Source organism: Pipistrellus kuhlii, unplaced genomic scaffold (assembly GCF_014108245.1).
Source record: "Pipistrellus kuhlii isolate mPipKuh1 unplaced genomic scaffold, mPipKuh1.p scaffold_m20_p_17, whole genome shotgun sequence".
Lineage (NCBI taxonomy): Eukaryota > Metazoa > Chordata > Mammalia > Chiroptera > Vespertilionidae > Pipistrellus > Pipistrellus kuhlii.
Window position 1 is genome coordinate 15,122,476 of NW_023425482.1, and position 22,121 is coordinate 15,144,596.

At 40.4% G+C, this 22,121-nt stretch overlaps 1 protein-coding gene across 1 annotated transcript; it reads left to right on the top strand.

Moving 5' to 3' along the window:
- Window positions 1-740: 740 nt before the first annotated feature.
- Window positions 741-2,363, top strand: LOC118720869 (DPEP2 neighbor protein). The gene is made up of 2 exons (XM_036441227.1): window positions 741-807; window positions 1,906-2,363. The coding sequence occupies exons 1-2, from the start codon at window positions 741-743 to the stop codon at window positions 2,361-2,363; spliced, it is 525 nt and encodes a 174-aa protein (XP_036297120.1).
- Window positions 2,364-22,121: the final 19,758 nt, after the last annotated feature.

Consider the following 22,121-nt stretch of genomic DNA (forward strand, 5'->3'; position numbering starts at 1 on the left):
CCATTATTCCCACATGAACCCTCACTTTGCCTTGGAGTACCTTGAACATCTCTCCCAGTGTCACTCTGAAACGTTGATGAGCTTGTCCTTACATTTCTATCAGCTGTAAATCTACAGCCCCAACATGAAGCCGTGCTCATTCAGAAAACCTCTGCAGCATCTGTGTAACCTTGGCCAAGTCCCTTAACCTCTTGGTTTTTGAGTCCTCAGTTCTAAAAACATGAGGGCTCTATGAACTGACATTTGCTTTTACTCTTCCCAACTGAAATGTGTCCCTTCTCCCCTCCCCGGGGCCACATCTCACTTGACCTTCAGGCCCACCACCAAGGAGCCTTCCTTTAGTCCCCAGTCCACTCAAATCTCTGCCTCTCTTAACTGTTGGATACTTAGGGTCGGTGCCATAAACCTGGCTGTCCTAGGTTAATCTTGCTTCCCATGCTAATCTCAGAATGAAGTTTCTCTTGCCTTCCTAAGGTCCAAGGTTGTGCCAGTCCACAAGTATGCTCAAGGAGTGAACAGGGCATGAGTGGGGAGAGCCAGGTGTGAGGCAGAGGCAGGGCACAGCCCGCTCTCCTCAAAACCTCATGAGCCTAAGCAACAGGTTCCGTACGTGACCTCACGGAGTAGTGATGACATCACGGTTTCCATGACAGGATAACTGCAGAAACTTGGTGTTCCAGGGGAACCTTCCCTACCAGTTCTCTACCAGACACCAAGCTGTTTGGGTGCCTGAGAAAGAGATGATTGACCTGATCTTGTACATTCAGTGTGACTTGTCCTCCGTCCCCTTGGAATGCAGCACAGCAGGTAGGCCCAGCCTGGGCATCTAGGAGGTCTGGTGTACACACAACCTCATCTGGCTGTCACATGATCCTTTGGGGCTTGTCTATCATATCTGGGAACTGCCCTAGCTTTATGTATAATAATACCAGTAGCCTGGGTCCCCCCCCCCCCCCCCCCCTCAGACACCCACAGAGTTCCCACTCACTGGGCAAATGTTCAGAAAGGTTCTCATCTTTCTTATAACTTTTCACGTTGGGCTACTACAGTAGATACTTCCACTCAGCCTCTTTACTGGTTGGCTTCTTAGCAAAAGTCAGGTGTGTTTTTGTGTCCAAACGATCAATGGAGAAATTTGAGGAAGAACTGTTGAGCTGTGCTCATAAACCTCTCTTTCAAACTTAAGTCACTTCATGTGCTGTCATGTAGACATCCACAAGGGTCCCTCAGACACACCCACGCTGAGCTGCTGAGTACTAAGAGAAAGGGTGGGCCCATCCCACAGGGAGAACAAAAGAGCAAAGGGGAGTGATGAAGAAAGGAGGGCTAGAGGAAATGTTATCCCAGAAGGTTGGGTTGATATGAGCCTGGACTTGGTAACCAGATTCTAGCTCTCAGCCTCCTGGTCACTCTGCCTCAGTATCTGGCCTTTTTCTGATCTAGATAAAAGTGCCAGAGGGCTGGAGTTCAGGGTGGCTGAAAAAGCAGTATGAATCGAGCCTGAGAGGAGTTGCCAAGGTGGGAGGGGTTCTAAACCAGTTTATATTAAATTATTTTATTCCCACACTTGGAAGGCACTTCCTTAAAGCCTCGGAAGTGACGGGCTGTAAGAAATCGTTTATATGTTGTGGGAAAGATGGAAGGGATGCTGAATGCAATTACCTTTAGAATCTGTTTTCTCTGGGAATGGGGAAGATTTTCTGACCTGCTGCTGCTTTCCTAGAACCCACAGAATTGCTTTTGCAGCAACACCCCTTCTGTAGGGTCCCATAGCAGTGATGGGTTAGACTATGTTTTGGATTTAATCAAATGAGGAGGCTTCCACAAGAACCTGGGAGAGACATGAGGGGAGGGATAGGACAAAGTATAGCATAAGTGACTGATCAGTTCTGATTTTCTTTCCAGCAACAGTGACTTCTCCCTTTCCTCCTACACCTGGTCACTACCATGTCCCCTACCGAAAGCAGGGAGAACCCCGAGTGGGCTGGCACGGGGAGACATACTGCCTGGTCAGTGGCTGCCGGTCCTTTGGGGATGCCCCTTTGCCCACCGGAGCAAAGGTGAAGGCAGGGATGCCAGGCCCCAGAGGAGCACGTAAGAGACATTATCCTGTGGAATGGTCAAACAAAGACCTCGGCTGCTCCAGCCCCAAAATTCCAAGACTGGAGCATGACAGCAAGAGGCTAACCCCTCAGAAGCTCACCCCAGAAAAGATGGAGGTAGAAAAGCCAGACCCCAGACCAGCACTTAAGCGACATCACCCTGTGGAAAAGTTGAACGAAAACCTTGGTTGCTCCAGCCCCAAAATTCAACGACTGGACTATGGTGGCGGTAGGCTGAGCCCACTGAAGCTTGCTGGCTGAGGCACTCTGCAGAGATGACAAGCATTTCGTGGCCTAATGCCTCTTCCTTCAGTGACCTCCACTGGCGATTACAACCTGAGCCATTCTGTCTGTGCCTTCCTCAGCCAGGAGCCTCCTTCTAAACAAACATGGACAAGAAGCCTCAGAAACGGAGGTTTCCAATGGGAGTCTGCTCTGAACATCCCAGGGCTAAAGCTGGTCTGGCAGAAAACCTGATGGTCCTCTGCTCAACCCTCTAGAGTACCTTCTTGGGCAGAAGAAACGTCTACACTCTGTGAGCCCAGGAGGATCCAGGAGCAGAGAGGATGCAGAGTGGCCTTAGCAAGGCCCCACCCTGTCTACCAGATGGGTTTCTGCCCGGAGTCATTGCCGGCGACCACCAACACAAACAGAGGCTTCTTAAAACTGAAAGAAGCTGTGTGTGGTACCCCAGGGAGCACTCGGCCTGGGGTCTCAGGAGCTGAATAGGGAGACAGGAAGTCCGGCTCCCTGGAAAGTGTCTAGCAGCCACCCTTATCCCCCATGGCTCATCTGCTTTTTTATTCCCAGCTTATTTGTCCTCAGTAGAGTCCCTTATTGATCAATAAACTAAGTTTCTGTAAAAGCCATGGTTTGACTTGAAATCCAGTTGTCCATTGTGAGGCTCCAAACCTCCCTGTTTCCTTGAAATACATTCCCATGTGGAGTACCTGGTCCTGTAAGACCTTCTGCCACAGAAAAGAACCCTTAGGTGCAGCTTTTATGGGCCCCTACAATAACACCTGTGCAAATTGGGGCGAGTCTCAGGCTGAAACTATGAGTACTGCCCTGTAAAGTGCGTGTGCGTGCAGGCGTGCAAAGGCAGGACTGAGAAATGCTGTTTTTATCCCTTGACTAACTCAACAAGTATTTATTAAGCACCTGTGCTTGTCACTTGGGATATTTTGGTGACAGATGACTCAAGGTCCCCCCTCAAAGCATCCACAAAAGGAAGAGACAAGTTAATAATATAATTTCAAGTAATGATAATTGATATAAAGAAAAGTAAACTAGAATAAGAGGATAGAGTGATAAGGGGGTGCTGAATTATACAAGGTTGTCAATGAAGGCTTGTTGGAAGAGGTGAATTTTTAGTGGAAATGTGAGTGATGGGTACTGTGAGGGGCTGGAGGAAGAGTATTCCTGGAGGACGGACGATGTGGCAAATGCAGGCCTTGAGGTAAGAATGGCCACCTGTTCTAGGACCAGCAGAATGGCCAGTGTGGCCAGGGAGGAAAGGGAAAAGAGTGAAGATGTGATGGGAGAAGTGGTTATGGGCCAGACTATATAGTGAACCTTGTCAACCATGGTGAGGAGTGTGGATCTTAAGTGTGATGGGAGTCATGGGTGGGCTTAGAACAGGTCACCAGGGGAGGGCAGTTAGGGGCAACCAGGCCTGCAGGGGAAGGAAATTGGGAGCAATCAAGCCAGCAGAGGAGGGCAGTTGGGGCAATCGGGCCAGAAGGGAGCAGTTAGGCATTGATTAAGCTGGCAGAGGAGTAGTTAGGGGGTGATAAGGCTGGAAGGCAAGCAAGCTGTTGGGAGCCAGCAGTCTTGGATTGTGAGAGGGATGTCCGACTGCCAGCTTTTAATGCAAGCAGTCATACATCCCCTTAGGGGTTCCAGATTGGAGAGTGTGAAGGCAAGGCTAAGGGACACCCCCTCATGCACGAATTTCGTGTACTGGGCCTCACAGTAATAACTATGTATGTTGTCAGAGGGTTATTAGACTTATTAGACTTATCAGGATAATCATTTCCTAAGGTATATAAATGTCAAATCACTATGTTGTACATCTAAAACTAATATAATATGGCCGAGACCGGTTTGGCTCAATGGATAGAGCGTCGGCTTGGGGACTGAAGGGTCCCGGGTTCAATTCCGGTCAAGGGCACGTACCTTGGTTGCGGGCATATCCCCAGTGGGGAGTGTGCAAGAGGCAGCTGATCGATGACTCTCTCTCATCAATGTTTCTAACTCTCTATCTCTCTCCCTTCCTCTCTGTACAAAATCAATAAAAATATATTTAAAAAATAAAATAAAATAAAATAAAACTAATATAATATGGTATGTCAACTGTAATTGAAGAATAAATTTAAGTAATAGTAATGTAAAAATGAACTTTTCCTAAAAATGACACTTTTCAAGTGAGGATAATATTAGCTATTTCCACAATCCAAAGATAACTGTTTTAAAAGGACATAAGAGTTTGGAAGGGGTGGGGGAATACAATTTATCCAGAATAAATTGTTACAGTTTATAATAAGGCATGTGCTTGTAATTTATATAATGGAGTGTCAAACAGTAAAAGAACACAGGATTTATAGTCAGATCTGAATCCGTATCAGGTTGGGCCCTTTAACAAAGATCACAGTTCCCTTGTCAACTACCAAACTTCAAAATAACAGTAACTACCTTGCTGGCTGCACATATGGACTAATCTTGTTGGTTACATATATGCATTAGAAATAATTAAGTAAAACTCTCAGTCTACCATCTTGTGATTGTTGATTAACTTAATACGTTGTAGTTACTATTACTACCTTTAAGGTGATAATTGGTCATGGATAAGGGCAGTGTTTGAGAATGTCTCCCCATCTAGGACTAAAAATTAATGATATTTTGCCTAGTTTTTATGACATTTTTATTAGCTATTTAAAGAAATGTTGGCCAGAAGAAAGATTAGACATGTCACTTGATGACTCTGGAGGGTAAAATGAGGAACACTGTTGATACACTACCAATCTGATTCTAATTTTGCAAAAGAAGTTCACATTTGCCTAAGGGGGGAGTAATTGATTCCAGAATTTGATAGTTTTTAATAGATTGTATGAGACCAGATGATGTAAACCTTAGGGTATTTCCCTTCCTGAGATTTTGATTCTATGCTTTGTACTTCACTGGCAGCTCGACAGGGAGACAGCAGAGGCAGAGAGTGTAGTGTATGGGCAAGAGAGATATAAGACAATGCTTCTAAATCAAAAGAAGATTATAGTCTCAGAGAAAGTCTGAACAGCAATTAAATATAGTTGAGTATTAGCTACCATATTGAATAACACAGCTTTCATGTGTTTGGATCTAATTAAATCCCACAGTCCCATATAAATCCTAATCTTTTACAGATTTTTGTTTATGCTTTCAGCAGTTTTATCCCTTTAAATGGGATTTACTAAAAGCAGCTCAACCATTTGGTTTTCGAAATCCCTCCATGTTAGTCTAGACTTTTATGAACACTTATTTCACAACACTTACCACCATAAAAGCAAAATTATGGTTTATTTCCTGTCTTGAGATACAGATTTACCTGCACATTTTTAGCTTGACTCTCACATTTTTAAGAATGCGAGTTCGCTTTGCTGATTCTTCCCAGAAGACACTTGTGTTTTAATAGAAAATATGAACTGCACGAATGAGATTGGAATGCTCATTGTTCTTCATAATGAATTTCACTCCCATAAAGCTTGTTCATGCTCTGGTCCACTAAATAAAGACAACGCAAGGCTATCATCTTTGCTTAGCCGCACAGTGCCAGATCAGAGTACATAGAGGCTCAAGTAGCTAGCTACTAAGAAATGGTAAATCTCTGGTTAATTATAATAACTTGTTAACTTGGAAGTTCTCTACTTGAAGTAGCCAACTGAATGGGACATGGATACAATATAATCAATAAGTTTAAAGGAAATTGGGATCTCTAATTCAAGGAAGCAAATATAACTAATTGTGTTTTATCATAAAAATTATTCCTTAACTTCTCTGAAGTCAGAATGGAAGTCTCAATTTAAATTTCTCAATTTAAAATTGAGAAACAACAAAAACTCCTTAATCAGATATTTATCTTGGTACTAAATTTTAATGGAAATGCTCAGATAGGACCTAAATACATTAGACGAGATCGGGCGGCGCATTCAGGGTGGTATGGCCCCTAAATACATTAGAAAAGAAGGAACTTGCCTGACAATATCTTCAATAACACAATCATAATAACCATTTAAACTTTTTAAAATAACGTTTCTTTCATTTTTGCATCTATTCACTTATTTTTATTTAATTTTCGTTTTAGCAGAAGTCTTGCTTTGTCAATTTCAGAAAACTCACTCAGGTATTCCTGAGAAAAGCCTGTTTTACAGTGAACAATAGAATGTACACAGAGTAGATAAAACACATTGATTATGCAGGGTACCTACAAAGAGGGAAAATCCTGTTTGCATTTGTGTTTACCCTTATGCCAGAATCATTACAATTTTCACCAAAAAGTTTTTAGTAGGAATAGGAATTAAAAGAATAAAGCAGGGCTTTTAATTATGTAGGCAATGAGATTATGACTTATAGTGAATGTAATATAACCAAACGATCAGTGATCAGAAGGAAGAGATGAGAGACTACTATGATAATTTTAAGTATCTATTAGCCTTTCATTAATGATAAATTCCAAACTCAGTATATACCCCAAAAAATCCTCATTATATCATACTTCCAAGTACATAATCCTTGCTACAGTAGGCTTTATGTCACTGTTACATACACTGAGATCACATTGATCTCCGTTAAGAATTTATATGGTTTTGTGTTTATTTGCTTAATGTCTGACTCCCATTAGGTGGTAATGGCTAGGTCTATTTTTACTCATCTTAGTAGCCACACTACCTGGCATCCAATAGATACCTATATAAATTGCTTTAAATGAATTAATAAATCTTGTGCATCCATTTTTTTTATTTTCTGTATTCTTTTTCATGTTATAAAACCTCACTAATCAGCCTGCTCAGTGTGGCTCAGTGGATGAGCATTGACCTATGAGCCAGGGTTTAATTCCCAGTCAGGGTACATGCTGGAGTTGCCAGCTAGATCCCATTGGGGGTTGTGCAGGAAGCAGCTGATCAATGATTCTCTTATCATTGATATTATTATCTCTCACCCTCTTCTCTTCCTCTCTAAAATCAATAAAATATATATATTAAAAATAATTTTTTAAAAGCTCAATAATCTTTAGTTGCACATATCTCAAACTGTTCTGAACATTGTTATCGGTAGTTTTCCCAAAACACAATTGTATCGGTCACAATTCAACTCACATAGTTTCCATGGTTTTTCATTATCCAGAGTCTAGATCAGCCTTTCTCAATCAGGGTTCCCAGAGAGCATTAAACCCAAATGCCCTGAGCACCCATTTTATATAATGAATTAGTTTTTTTTCTGCGCATCTAGATAGGTAATATCGATAGCTATGTAGTAACTTTGGGAGGATTGAGAAAATAATTACTCAATTTATTTTATGTAAAGCTTAATTATCTTGTGGGACCCTAGATGAGAAAGACTAATTCCAGAAAAACAATATGGACCTGCCTTAATTTTCTGGTCTATTCTCCTACAACTCCTCTTCACATTCCCTTGGTGTTATTCAAATTGGACTCCAAGCAGTAACCATTAGGCATTTCTATCTTCACTTAACATTCCCACTTTCTTGTGTATGCATCGCTTTAGATGAAATCTTACCAAGTATTTAAGATTAATAAAAATAAAAAAAAAGTACCCCATGAAGATTTTACTGCCTCAGTATTTTTTAAATTTTTTTCTTTGAGCTTCCTGGGTAGTGTTGCACTTACTACATTTAACTTAGCATGACAGATAGTGTGTGTGTGTGTGTGTGTGTGTGTGTGTGTGTGTTTCACCTCTACTATGAGTTCCTTGAAAGCTGAACTTTTGTCCACAGAAAAAAAGAGCATTTGTCTTTTGCAGAGTAGATGCTAGGTTCAGAGGGCAGACCATCTTGCTGCTGAGGGAAAGATCAAAGCAGAACATAGAATATAGGAGAAAGTGCAAGTGTCCTCTGATTCCAAATGTCAGCTTCCCACCACTGCCTGACATGAAGAACCACGGCTCATTGCGCACGCACACACACAATTTCAATTTCCTGCATTTAATTGCTAACTTTCATGAAGTTCACTGTAATAATACACATCTCATGTCTGCAAAGTTGACTGTGATACTATTTTATTATGTCTTCTTGGCATATTCTCATTTATGATATTTAATACATTAATGTTGGAATGTGCTGGATGGCCCCCTGATGATTTTTTAAAGGTGAATATGCAATTTTAAGTACTTAAAGAATGAGAATGCAAATTAATTGCTAATACTACATTACAGTCAATGTTTTATTATAAAATCCTGCTGTTAGCTTAGAGATTGTTTCTTAACCATATTTAGAAAAGCATCTATTATTTGAAAATCAACTCAATGCAAAACTGTCTACTTTTAAACCTGAGTCTAACAGAATCATAATATGCAGGAAAATTAGAAGTGTGTTTTAAGAAGTCATTCTGAAAATTAACTCTGTTGGTGCAGATTATTCTAGTAGGAAGTAGGCTGTTGGTCTTCATTTTGCCTGGAGTATATGCCTACCTATAAAACTGATAAACTGGAGGTCACAATGTAATTTCTGCCATATGTCTTATTTTCATTTAAAATTAAAACAAACATTAATTAGCAAAAATATAGAGATAGGTATAGAGGTGTGTGTGATCATGATTTAACATTAAAACAGTTAACACTAAAAAATTAAAAATATATTCCCTAAATATTAAAGAGTGTTATAAATGAATGAATAAAACATAAACTATATGGCACAATATGTCAATCAAAGGAAATATAGAAACAAAAATTTCAGATTGTGTAAAATTTAAAAGCAGAATAAGTGTTATCTCACAGTAAGTGGAAATAAGATAAATTCCCTATTAAAAATACCTCTGACTGAGAAATATATGATTCAAAAAGTTACTTTTCCCAGGCAGCTTAATACTGACATATTTTTTAACAGAAACACCTTAAAGTTGTATCAAGAACAACTCAGATTATCCCCAAGAGAACAATAAACCCTATTTGCAAAGAAAAATTATATTAGAAAATGGGTAAACTTTCAAGACATTCTCTATGTGAAGGTCCCAAGGCTGGAGTACAGACCACCTAGTTTTTTTAAAACAGCCCAGGAAACAAGCTGCTACATGCAGGGGGAAATATAGTATAACAATATCTTGCGGTGTACAATATTACTAAATCTTAGCTCTTGAGAAAGCTGGGAAACTAGAAAATTGATTAGAGAAACAAGTTAAGAAACAAAGAATACTCTTTGTACAAAGAGTAAGAAGCAATGTGGTTCAAATATTAAGTTGAACTAGCTATATGACTTGGAAAGATTTAATTTTCTAATCTCTAGTCATTTCACTGTAAATATAATTTAAAAAAACATTTTTATTACTTTATCAACCTGTATCTCTTTATTTTTTTTAATATATTTTATTGATTTTTCAGAGAGAGGAAGAGAGAGGGATAGAGAGTTAGAAACATCGATGAGAGAGAATCATCGACCAGCTGCCTCTTGCACACTCCCTACCGGGGATGTGCCCGCAACCAAGGTACATGCCCTTGACCAGAATCGAACCCGGGACCTTTCAGTCCGCAGACCAACGCTCTACCACTGAGCCAAACTGGTGCCGGCTCAACCTGTATCTCTTTAAAATGTTATAATTTCTAAGCCAGTCAGCATAAAACACACACACACACACACACACACACACACACACACAGTAGGATGGAAATAGTAAGGTCTGTTGCTCATTTTGTTTTTTCCTGTGTTTTCTTTCGATAATTCAAAGATTCTTTAAAAATCCATCTACACACATATATATTTGGAAAATGGAACTGATGATACAGAATTTACAGAGTTGTGCAGATCAAATGGGATTACACCATAAGACACTTAGCCTTGTGCCTTGCATGCTTAGTAAATAATCAGTGGGGCTCATTACTATCACCGTAGGCTCCCAATGCTATGGACAGCCATGGAGAATGCTAAGGGCAAGGCCTAAGGTGTGCAAAAGAACAGTGGGTATTGTCATTTGCACATTTGACTTAATGCAAATTCAAGTGTAGTTACTTGAGAAAAAGAAGAGAACCAAGAGCAAGTATGGGCAATCCATTCTCCATTCCCCTCCATGAGCATATGCAACAGTGAAAGTGGGGCCCCAGCAACAGGACCTGCTGTTTCTTCAGTCAACCCATCTGCCTCCAACATTGTGAGGATCTCAGCAGCATGATGCTTAAACATATATGTTTTTCCACTGCAAGATGCCAGGACACAAGCCAAAACTTCATCTGATATTTAAGTGAAGAAATGATGATTGGATCAATGCTGCAGGAAAAGCTGTCTACCTTTGTTGGCCTTTTTAAGGTTATCCACATCTGTATAATGTACGTTTTGAGTGTTTTGTGGGAATTTTCAAGAGGAATGTTTTACCTTACTCAAGTTCCACCTTATTAAAAAACCTTTAGAAGCCTCCTCTGTGTAGGATGCAGCTCTACTTTATAAATATGGAAGGGGAAAACACCCACAGGGGAAAAACAAGAAATATTTTTAATGATCTCACTAAATCTGGGGTTTGCAACAAAACTTAAATCCAATCTAGACACATAAACACTGAAGATGGTTTGATCGAAGTGAGCCAGATGAAAGCTTACCTAATTAATTGTTACAACATATTTTAAGAGAATGGAGCAAAGGTGTTACAGGCATCAAAAGCACACTTAATCCCTAACCAGAGGGGTGATGCAGAGAGGAATCTTGAGAAATGCAAACATCAACCTATGGACTAGAGAGATGGCTAGAGACTCAGGAGGCAGGAAAAAACCTACAAGGCAGAAGTGGTTATTTGGTTATTTTGCAGACAAATGCCTCTTGTGTATGTTGTGAGGGAGGTAGGGAGGAAGTAGGTGTGGCACAGACATGCTATCTAATAAAGAGGGAATATGCTAATTGACCCTCATGCCGTCACAAAGGTGGCAGCATCCACAGCCAATAAGGAGGGGATATGATAATTGACTACCTTGCCCTCAAAAATGGTGGCACCCACAGCCACAAGATGACGGCGCCCAGGCCCCTCAGCCCCCCAGCACACCTGCCTCTGGAGTCCCCCAGCTGCCCAGGGCCAGCCCGAGGTGCAGGCAAGCCTCAGATGGTGGCTACCCAGCCGCCAGGCCAGCCGAGGCTCAGGTAACCAGGGCAGGCTGAGGCTTGCGCTACCGGCAATAGCTGCAGCAGAGGTGTGTTGGAGCGTCGCCTTCCCCTGATCACCAGGTCACGTCCTGCCCCGGAGGATTCCTGGACTGTGAGAGGGGGCAGGCCGGGCTGAGGGACCCCACCCCCCCTCCAGTGCATCAATTTTCATGTACTGGGCCTCTAGAATGCACATAAGAGAAACAGCAAAAAAAGTGTGGTTAGAAGGGAGACTTGAATACTAGAAGCTACTACCAGATGATAGAGCATTTAACATTTATAGCTCTGCTCCTGGCAATGGCAATCTGGGCTATATGGTTTCCTGATGCAAGAAAGGAATCATAAACACTTCTTTGGTTCTGTTCTCACTGGTCTTTGGGGATGAGTGGATTCACTAGATAATTATCGCAGACATTCAGGGTTCATCAGCGTTGTGACTATTAAATTAACATTTGTTAAGTAGAGCCCTGGGATATCAGATGGTGAACCAGATGGTTCAGCAAACCACCACAGGGAATTGAAATAGAGGAGTTTATTCCTCTCAGGTCCTGGAGGAAGTAGAAGGCAGGTCTTGAGAGCCCACAAGGAGAGGTCAAGGTAGGATGTAGGCAAAGAGCACCACAGGACCTGAGGCAATGTCCGCTTAGGGTCCACATTGTGGAGTGCTTTGGAGTTTCCAGGCTAAGGCCACATTGGTCAGTTGAAACAAAAAAGTGCTGGTTTGGTAAGCTTGTCAGGGGGTGAGGGGGTCTTATCTAAGGGGAGCACAAAGGGAAAAACCTGGAAGGCAGGGGGAAATGCTTATCTCAAGGAGGAGTCATATCAGGAGCTTGCATTTGCATGTGACTCTGTGGGCTGTTACCTAGGGCATGCGTTGTGTGTGAGGGGGAATTCGTGTCAGTTCAAGACTCCTTACAGGCTGCTTGGCCCCACAAAACAGATGCCAAGGCAGCGATATTATATAATTTAACTAAACTCTCAATATTCAGGAAAGACTAATCTGTCAAGAATGGAAAAGTAGGACACCAAACACATACAATCCTTCTTCCCCTGCCCCCATCATCTAGTTTAAAAGTTTGCCTTGCTCTCAGTGACAGGCATGATGTTCAGAGCAGTGTTCTGGGCAGGCAGGCGGGCATGAGTGACTGTGCACACTGGATGCCTGAGACGTTCCTCTATGGCAGTGTTTCCCAAACTTCTCTCATGATGAGAATCATCTGGTGGAGTTGTTAAAATACAGATTCCTGAATCCCAACTAAGAAGTGCTAAACTAGAATTTTGGGGAACATATAGGTAAAATTGTATACTTAACTTAGTGCTCTGTATCAGGAATATGTATTTTAACAGCTCCACCACGTGATTCTCATCATAAGAGAAGTTTGGGAAACACTGCTCTACGGGAATCTGTGATGACTACCAGGCTGGGTTATACTGTTAAATATAAATGAATCTTGGGGGAGAAACCAAGATGGTGGCATAGGTAAACACCTGAACTGCTGCCTCACACAACAATTTCAAAACTACAACTAAAAGACAAAACGGACATCATCCAGAACCACAGGAAGACTGGCTGAGTGGAAATTCTACAACTAGAAGGGAAGAGAAAAGCACACTGAGACTCACAGGAGCTGTGGAAGGCAGAGGTATGGAGGCGTGCACCCGGAGAGGGCTGGCAACTGAGTACACAGCTGTCTTTCTCAATCGGGAGGGAGACAAAAGCTCCAGATGCTCTGAACTCCAGTTTCAGGTGAGACTCTGGGGACCCAGACTCATATGGGAGAAACTGGACTGTCTGGCAGTGGGCTAAACTCGAGGGCAGTGTTCTCTCAGAGGTGCTTGCAGTGGTTACTGGGAGACACTGAGATCCAGGGGCCTCTTAGGGCAGGGCTGACGGGAAGCCATTGCTGCTTCCTCCATCCTGAGACTCTGCCCCATCCAAGCTGAGTGCAGAGGCTTTTGCATATGAATGGCCTGGTCCTTTGAATTCTAAAATTGCCTAACAAACTGCAGCTGAATCAGTGAGACCCAGAACATCCAAAAGAAGGCTGAAGACCCCTCAGCAGCTTGCATTGCTTCACAGCTGGGCCTCAGCTGGGCACCTCAAAAACCCAAACAAAGAAGAAGAATCTGCAGATCTCTCCATAGCTTCTGTTGGGTGGCCTCAGGCAGAGACTAAATTAGTATCTCCTTGGAGATTCAAGAGCCAGTATACCCAGTGGTCAGAGTGGGACCATCCAGATTACAACTCCACAAATCCATAAAGGACACACTCAGGGGGCAGACTCAATGAGCACCAAAGCCCCACTGAAGCAAGTCTTGCCTCATAAGGGTGGCTCCAGCCAAATCAGTATTATATGAAATGGTGAAAGGTATTTTTTAAGAAAAAGAAAAGGGTAAAACAAAAATTACAAACAACAAATACATATCTATCAACAGTAAATCTAAAAATCAAGTGAATAAAAACTCTTAGGCATAGAAAGGGAGTGGACTGACAATTCTTGGGGGGAAAGAGGTGTGAGAGGTGTGGAAGAGACTGGACAAAAATCCTACATCTATGGATGAGGACAGTGAGGGGGAGGGGTAAAGGCAGAGGGTAGGGTGAGAAAAAAGAGGAATAATTCTAATAATCTGAACAATAAAGATTTATTAAAAATAAAAAAGTACAGACTGAATCTCTGGAATATTCCTCTGCCTGATCATTGCTATTGTTCTGTTGGGGGTGGAATGGGAAAAAGGTGGGTGTGAGGCCCTATGACTGACACTCATTTATAGGCATTTGCTGTGAGGATAAGGAACTGGCACAGAGATACAGATTTCTGATGAACCTCCATTGGTTCTACTTCAACAAAGGTTTTAGGCTTAAAACAAGAAAGCAACAGTTACAAAATCAATTTAGTGATACCAGCTGCCTCTTCATAAAAAAGGGTTAACTCTGTGTATTGTGGATGCAACATTTTTGTCATTCATCTTTGTAAGTACGCAGGTAGGGAACACTGCCAGTAGCCCTAATACTCCATTAAAGGGGCAGCAATTATGTCAAAAGAAAAATGTATTGTCCATTTGCAACTAATATTGACTACTTGCTATCCGTTGCTGGCAAAAAGATATAGCAGAAAATATTCTATAAGACAGAGAACTGCTAAGCAGCTGCCTAATCATGGACTATGCAATTATTATATTTTCATTCTGGCTCTGAAAAAGAGAAGGCTTAAGATGAATGAAATATGCATCAGCGCCTCTAGCAATGAAATTAAGCCACCTTATTAACTGCAATTTTTACAAAGGTTTCCAAAAACTCTCATTAGGCCTTTTGTTTGAACAGAATTTCATCTCCTGCCTCATCTTACTTCCTAGAATATAAAGAAACTCTCACTAGAATACCTTGGTTTTTATGGAGAGATGGCAAATAAAATACTTGGATATTTTAAAAACAGAATAAATGCTTTTATATGGTCAATATTACTTGTTTCATGAGGTATTTAGATTATTCCTTTTAGTGATTATCTTCTTACTATTATTCACTATTATCATCACTGAACTCAAACTATTATACAATATATAATTAATGTTTAAAAAAAAATAAGGCACAACAGGGATTATCACTACCATTTACTAGGTAAGGAGAGAGTTTTCGAGTATCGTTGGCTTCCTGGACCTCTCAAGGCCATTAAGTACCAAAGCCTCTATTAAAAATCAAATTAGAACAATTCCAAATTCTACAAGTATCCATCTCATCAGTCATGTTTTCATATTAAAAACTTGTCAGGGATCAATGAGAAAATGCATAATTTATTTTTACTATTATATCAGTCAATCTAATAATACTAATGTAATGAGATATTTTCATTAAACGTTAGCTATGTTACCCATAAAAGTTTATAAATATTAATCTCAAGTTATTAAAGTCTCTAAATACTTAATATTATATGCCTACACATTATTATTGCTTCTTCATCTTTAAGAAATCATCCAAGGAAATAATCATAAAATGAGAACATTATTGGAAATTTTTTTATGACCAGGTTTTCAATCACTTTGAAATGATATTTGGCATTCTCAACTAGGAGAATTGCTGTATATTCAACTGAAGAGATTATTGACTACAAGGATTAACAGTAAATTCACAGGAAAGGAAGCAACTACCTTGAAATTGTGTTTGATCTCAGGAATTTTTCTAGCTCCCTCTGGCATCCTACAACCTACCAGGCAAAAGTAAAAGGAAAAATCAAACAGACATAAAACAGCTACTTGTACAATTAAATTAAAATTAAATGCCTACTATGAATAATAAGTATTAATTTCTCTGCTTCATATTATACATATCTTTATAAAAATCTTCTAAACCAGCAGATAAGCTCCGTACCTACAAAGAGTCTATAACTACAATAGAACAGATTAAATCAATGCTCCTTAACTGCTGCACCACTAAACTAGTTGAACTTCAGAAATAGGCGGCAGATACGGGGTGTGGGGGGATGGAGAACCAAGGAGGCTCCATAGGGGCTGCAGGGCCTGGGTTCTAGCGCCAGGTGACATTGGTACAGACAGCAACAACAGCAGTGACATTTTCCTTGCAAGATTCTGAGTTAGGTGCTCCCTGTGTGCCCTCATGATCTGCCCAGTCAATCTAGACCAGTGGTTGGCAAACTCATTAGTCAAAAGAGCCAAATATCAATAGTACAAGATTGAAATTTCTTTTGAGAGCCAAATTTTTTAAACTTAAACTTCTTCTAATGCCACTTCTTCAAAAGAGACTAACCCAGGCCGTGGTATTTTGTCGAAGAGCCACACTCAAGGGGCCAAAGAGCCGCATGTGGCTCACGAGCCCCAGTTTGCCGACCACGGCACTAACTGAAATGAAGAATAACTTACACGGAATTAACAGTAGAGTAGATGAAGACAAGAATCAAATTAGCAATTTGGAATATAAAAAAGAAGAGAGGGAGGGAGGGAGGGAGGGAGGGAGGGGACAGAGGAACAAGCATAAAGGAAAAAAGAAAAAAATCCAAAAATATTAGGATAGTATAAAAAGACTCTGGGACAACTTCAAGTCTATCAACATTACCATCATGGGAGTGCTGGGAGGAGAAGAAACAGGAAAGAGACTGAAAACATATTTGAAAAAATCATCACAGAAAAATTTCCAAACTTGGTCAAGGAAATAGACATACAAGTCCAGAAAGCACAGAAAGTCCAAAATAAGATGAACCCAAAGAGGCCCACACCATATACAACATAATTAAAATGCCAATTATTAAAGACAGAGGGGATCTTAAAAGCAGCAAGATAAAAAGTTAGTTACATACATGGAGCTCCCATAAGACTGTCAGCTGATTTCTCAATAGAAATTTTGCTGGCCAGATTGGTGAGAAATATTCAAAGTGGTGAAAAGCAAGGACCTAAACCAAGATTACTCTACCCAACAGAGCTATCATTTAGAATCAAAGGACATATAAAGAGCTCCCCAGACAAGAAAAACTAAAGAAATTCATCACCACCAAGACAGTATTACATGAAATATTAATGGGTCTTCTTTAAGAAGAAGAAGAAGAAAGATAAAAAATATGAACAACAAAATGGTAATAAATACATAACTATCAATAATTGAATCTAAAAAATGAATAAACAGAACAGATTCTGAGATACAGAGAACACTGATGAAAGGGGAGCTCAGGATATGGGTGAAAAAGTGAAATGGTTACAGAATAGTCATGGGGATGTAAAGTACAACATAGGGAATATAGTCAATAATATTCTAATAGCTATATGTTATCAGATGAGTATGAAATTTATCATAATAATCACCTAGTAAGTTATGTAATACCTAATTACTGGGTTGTATGCCTGAAACTAATATAATATTGTATATCAATTATAATTGAAAAATAAAAAATGATTTTAAGCCCAGGCAGCTTGACTCAGTGGTTGAGTGTCAACCTATGAACCAGACAGTCATGGTTTGATTTCCAGTCAGGGCACATGCCCAGATTGTGGGCTCAATCCCCAGGGTGTGCCATGTAGGAAGCAGCCAATTCATGATTCTCTATTATCACTGATCTCTCTCACTCTTTATCACTCTCCCTTCCTCTTTGAAATCAATTTTTAAAAAAAAAATTTTTTAATGATTTTTAAAAAGAGCCCTGGCTGGTTAGGCTTGGTAGGTAAAACAGCCGATGACTAAAGGTTCATGAGTTCTATTCCATTCAAGGGCATGTATCTCAGTTTCAGGTTCAATCCCAGGCCCAGGAGACAAACAATCGATGTGTCTCTCTCACACTGTCTCTATCCCTCTTTCCCACTCTCTCTGAAAAACTCAATGAAAAAATATCCCCAGGTGAGCATTAACAACAACAACAACAACAAAAAAACTTTTTAATTTTAAAAAGAATGGTCAAATAGAATCATTGTACATTTAGCTATAATCCTAATAGAATCTATATTTAACTGCTCTCTCTTTTGAAAATTTATGAATAATCATGTTTTTAAGGAAATGATTAAAGTTATAAATTACATGTGCATTTCTGCCCCAAGTGCTTTTATTATTAATCAAATACCTAAAGAGAAAATTAAGGGTTGGTATCTAGGAGAAGCATTTATTATACTTCAAAAATAAATGCATAAGTAGTTGTGTTTATTCACATGCAAGTCAAAAGGCAGCTAAATCTCAGCAGGTTTATCCCTCATTATTAGCAAAATTAAAACAGTGTGAAAAAGAAGAGTTCTCCGTGTTCCAAATCAAATAGGAAAATTTTACAGTGCATTTTAAATAACTTTCTATACCTGCACAAGCTCATAAAAGTATGTGAAAATTGTGTAGCAATGTGTGAAGTTGAGTGTGTGAGTTTGTAGAGTTGATAATTTCATGTATGAGAGAAAGAAAATGAATAAGTGATCTTTCACATAGATATGTGAATGTATGTGCATATATATACTTCCTATGTGTTTTATACAATGTGCAAAACACTCAAATATCATATATACTTCTACAACCAGAAGCACACATAAGTCTTCAGTTTCATAGAAAGTTTTTCCCACTGAATAATGTATTATGCCTGTGCATACAGGAAGAATTTATTTTTGGTGATTTATGGAAGCAATTTAAATGAAACATGGAAAGATCTGGGTATTTTACTACCGTGTTTCCCTGAAAATAAGACATCCTCCGAAAATAAGACCTAGTGCATGGAAAGATAAAACATCCCCTAAAAATAAGACCTAGCACAACTTTGGGAGAAAAAATTAATATAAGACACTGTCTTATTTTTAGGGAAACAGGGTGTGTGTGTGTGTGTGTGTGTGTGTGTGTGTGTATATTGATATATATATATGATAATTTTTAACAATTTTGATATGGACCTAGATATTTAAAAAAAAATAGTGAACTTATAAAGAAAAAAAGATAACTAATTTATTTTTTTTATATATTTTATTGGGTTTTTTACAGAGAGGAAGGGAGAGGAAGATAGATTTAGAAACATCGATGAATGAGAAAGATTCATCAACTGCCTCCTGCACAACCCCTACTGGGGATGTGACCGCAACCAAGGTACATGCCCTTGACCACAACTAAACCTAGGACCCTTGAATCTGCAGGCCAACGATCCACCCACTGAGCAAACTGATTAGGGCTATAACTAATTTATATTTATGTAAAATATTAACTGTTTGATTTTTATTTTATACAGATACATAATTCACAAGATAAATCAAATCAATATAAGCCAAAAGTCAAAATAACACAAAAGGCAAGTGATTTGCATAATTTTCCAAAGATTAAGTGCTTTTATAAATGACAAAGTTATGATGGTGAGTAGTAGGGTGGCAATGATGCAGCTCTAATTTTTCAATAGTTATTGGGAAATTAGGCAGTTAGATGTTAAATGTTCATACTAAATCCATAATGAGTAAGCGAACTATCACATTAACACACACCATATGTTTACAATCATTTTGCTATGGTTACTCTGCTATCTCTAAAGGGACAGGAAAAGTTCAGTTTAAATTGGGAGAAGTAATAAGAGTACATTCAACAATGAAGCCAGAGATACCAACAAATTTACCTTCTCCCTTCCACCAGGAATCTTGAATTTTTCTTACTTCTCACTTTCTTAAAGAGCCACCAAATTCTTTTATAGTTTATCCACTTTTCCCTCTGTTCTCCAACACATGATCAGCTCTCTTCTCTCACTCTTATTGTTCTCTCTTCCTTATCCTCAATTCACCTATCTCATATCTGCCTTTTCCTCTTTATGGCTCAGCTTACCCAATTTAACACTGGGCTCCACACCATTCACCCCCTGTATGTTGGGATATATAGGCTTAATACACTATCACTCACAAGTTACGCTCTCCCTCCTTAACCACTTCACACTCATATGATGAAATTAAAAGTAGTATAATCTTAAAATAATTGTTTTCCATTTTATGATCTCCCCAAAACATGAACTCCCAGAAATCTATACAATCTACACATGTTAAAGGGCAAAGCATATAAGCAAGCATCTCTGAATTTTTTCAGTTTAGTCTGGAAAAGTATGCTCAGTGTATCCCTATGAGGTATGACATGACATTGACGTAAAAACAGTAATTATTATTAACTAGGGGCCCAGTGCATGAATTCATGCAATTTGAAGGGATCTGTGGATCACAAGGTTTCAATGGGCACATGAAGGGGTCTTGGCCCATCCTCCATGCCCCTGCCCAGCTCCTCCTGCTGCAGCCCCTGGTCCCCTGTCTGCCAGAACCCCACTTCCTCCACCATCACTTCCATTTGCTGATGGCTCTGACTCCACTCTCACCTGCTGACAGAGTGGAGCAATTGGGGCCGATGCCAGCAGCGGGTGCGAGTGAGGCCAGTGCCATGCAAGCAGCAGGAGCTGCCCCGATTGCCCCTCAGGAGCAGGGGGAGGTGGAGAAGCTCTGAGGGGTGATCAGGGCTGGCAGATGCCGTTTGCACCCGTTGACGACACAGAGAAATTGGGACCAGTGCCAGGCACTGGCAGAGGGTGGAAGTGATGGCTCCAGTGCCAGCAGCAGGTGTGAGCACAGGGCAGGACTGCAGCACATAGGAGCAAAGAATTTTCAGTAACTACCACCTCGATACAGCGACTGATGCCCTGCCTTGGTCTGGCACCCCCACTTACCTGCTCTACCATCCCACCATGGTGGACGCCTGCCATATTCTGCATGTGCCCCCTGGTTGTCAGCATATGTCATAGCAACTGGTTGTTTAATTGTTCTGCCATTTGGTCTATTTGCATATTAGCCTTTTATTTATTTATTATATTGGATTAATATCCTTTCATTGATGGTAACTACTTTGGACTGAATTGTGACACACAGATTTATGCTATAGCTAATACTCAGAGCAATCCTAGAAGGTCTGTCACATCATTTTACAGGTTAGGAAACACAGAATTAGGCAAATGAAGCATGTGCACACTTGGGATTCCTTCTAAGAGAAACAGGATATTGATACCAGTGCTTTATTAACCATGGCACCAATGATATAATCCCATTTCATTTTTTAAAAATTTTTTTATTGATTTCAAAGAATAAGGGAGGAGAGAGAGAGATAGAAACATCAATGATAAGAGAGAATCACTGATCAGCTGCCTCCTGCATATCCCCTACTGGGGATCAAGCCAGCAACCCAGGCATGTTCTCTGACCTGGAATCAAATCTCAAACTCCTGGTTCATAGGTCGACACTCAAACACTAAGCCACACGAATTTGACATGCAATCCCTTAAAAAGTCAACTAACTAGCTATACTTGATTGTAACCGTCCCCTGGTTTTGGTTATTGTTATTGTTGTTTACTGCATATTTGTTTGGGGTGAGGAGGTTAGAGGGTTTTGCTTATTTGTTTTTAATACCAACAATTAGCATTAATATGGTATGGTACAAAGCTATCATGGGCATATCCTTAGTGTAGAAGTTGTGTGGATATCGAAACCAGTTTGGCTCAGTGGATAGAGCATCAGCCTTCGGACTGAAAGGTCCCTGGTTTGATTCCAGTCAAGGGCATGTACCTTGGTTGCAGGCTGTGGGGAGTGTACAGGAGATGGCTGATCGATGTTTCTCTCTCATCAATGTTTCTAAGTCTCTATCCCCCTCTCTTCCTCTCTGTAAAAAATAAATAAAACATATATTTTTTTTAAAAGAGAGAGATACATTCTCAATAAATTTTAAAAAAAGAAGTTGTGTGGACTTCTGTATATATTAGGAAGCAAAAGATGGAAATATCCTTTTTACCAGCCTCTAGCTGGTTTAGATATTGTTAGCATAGCCATACATTTTTAATCCTATATAATAAAGAGGTAATATGCAAATTGACCATCATGCTTTCACACAAGGTGGCCACCCCCGCGTGGTCACAAGGCCACCCCCATGTGGTTAGATGATGGCTGCCACAAGATGTCCAGCAGGGGAGGGCAGTTGGGAGCAACCAGGCCTGCGGGGAAGGGCAGCTGGGGGCAACCAGGCCAGCAGAGGAGGGCATTTAGGGGCAATCAGGCTGACAAGAAAGTATAATAGTTATGCATCTATCAGGCTGACAGGGGAGTGGTTAGGGGGTGATCAGGCTGGCACGCAGAAGTGGTTAGGGGCAATCAGGCAGGCAGGCAAGCAAGCAATTGGGAGCCAGTAGTCACATATTGTGAGAGGGATCCCAGATTGGAGAGGGTGCAGG

What these genes read in the sequence shown, in the direction of transcription:
- LOC118720869 (XM_036441227.1), top strand. Translation starts at nt 741, where the DNA reads ATGATTGACCTGATCTTGTACATTCAGTGTGACTTGTCCTCCGTCCCC. An exon ending in CTTGGAATGCAGCACAGCAG is followed by an intron (nt 808 to 1,905) that starts GTAGGCCCAGCC and finishes TTTTCTTTCCAG; the next exon opens with CAACAGTGACTTCTCCCTTT.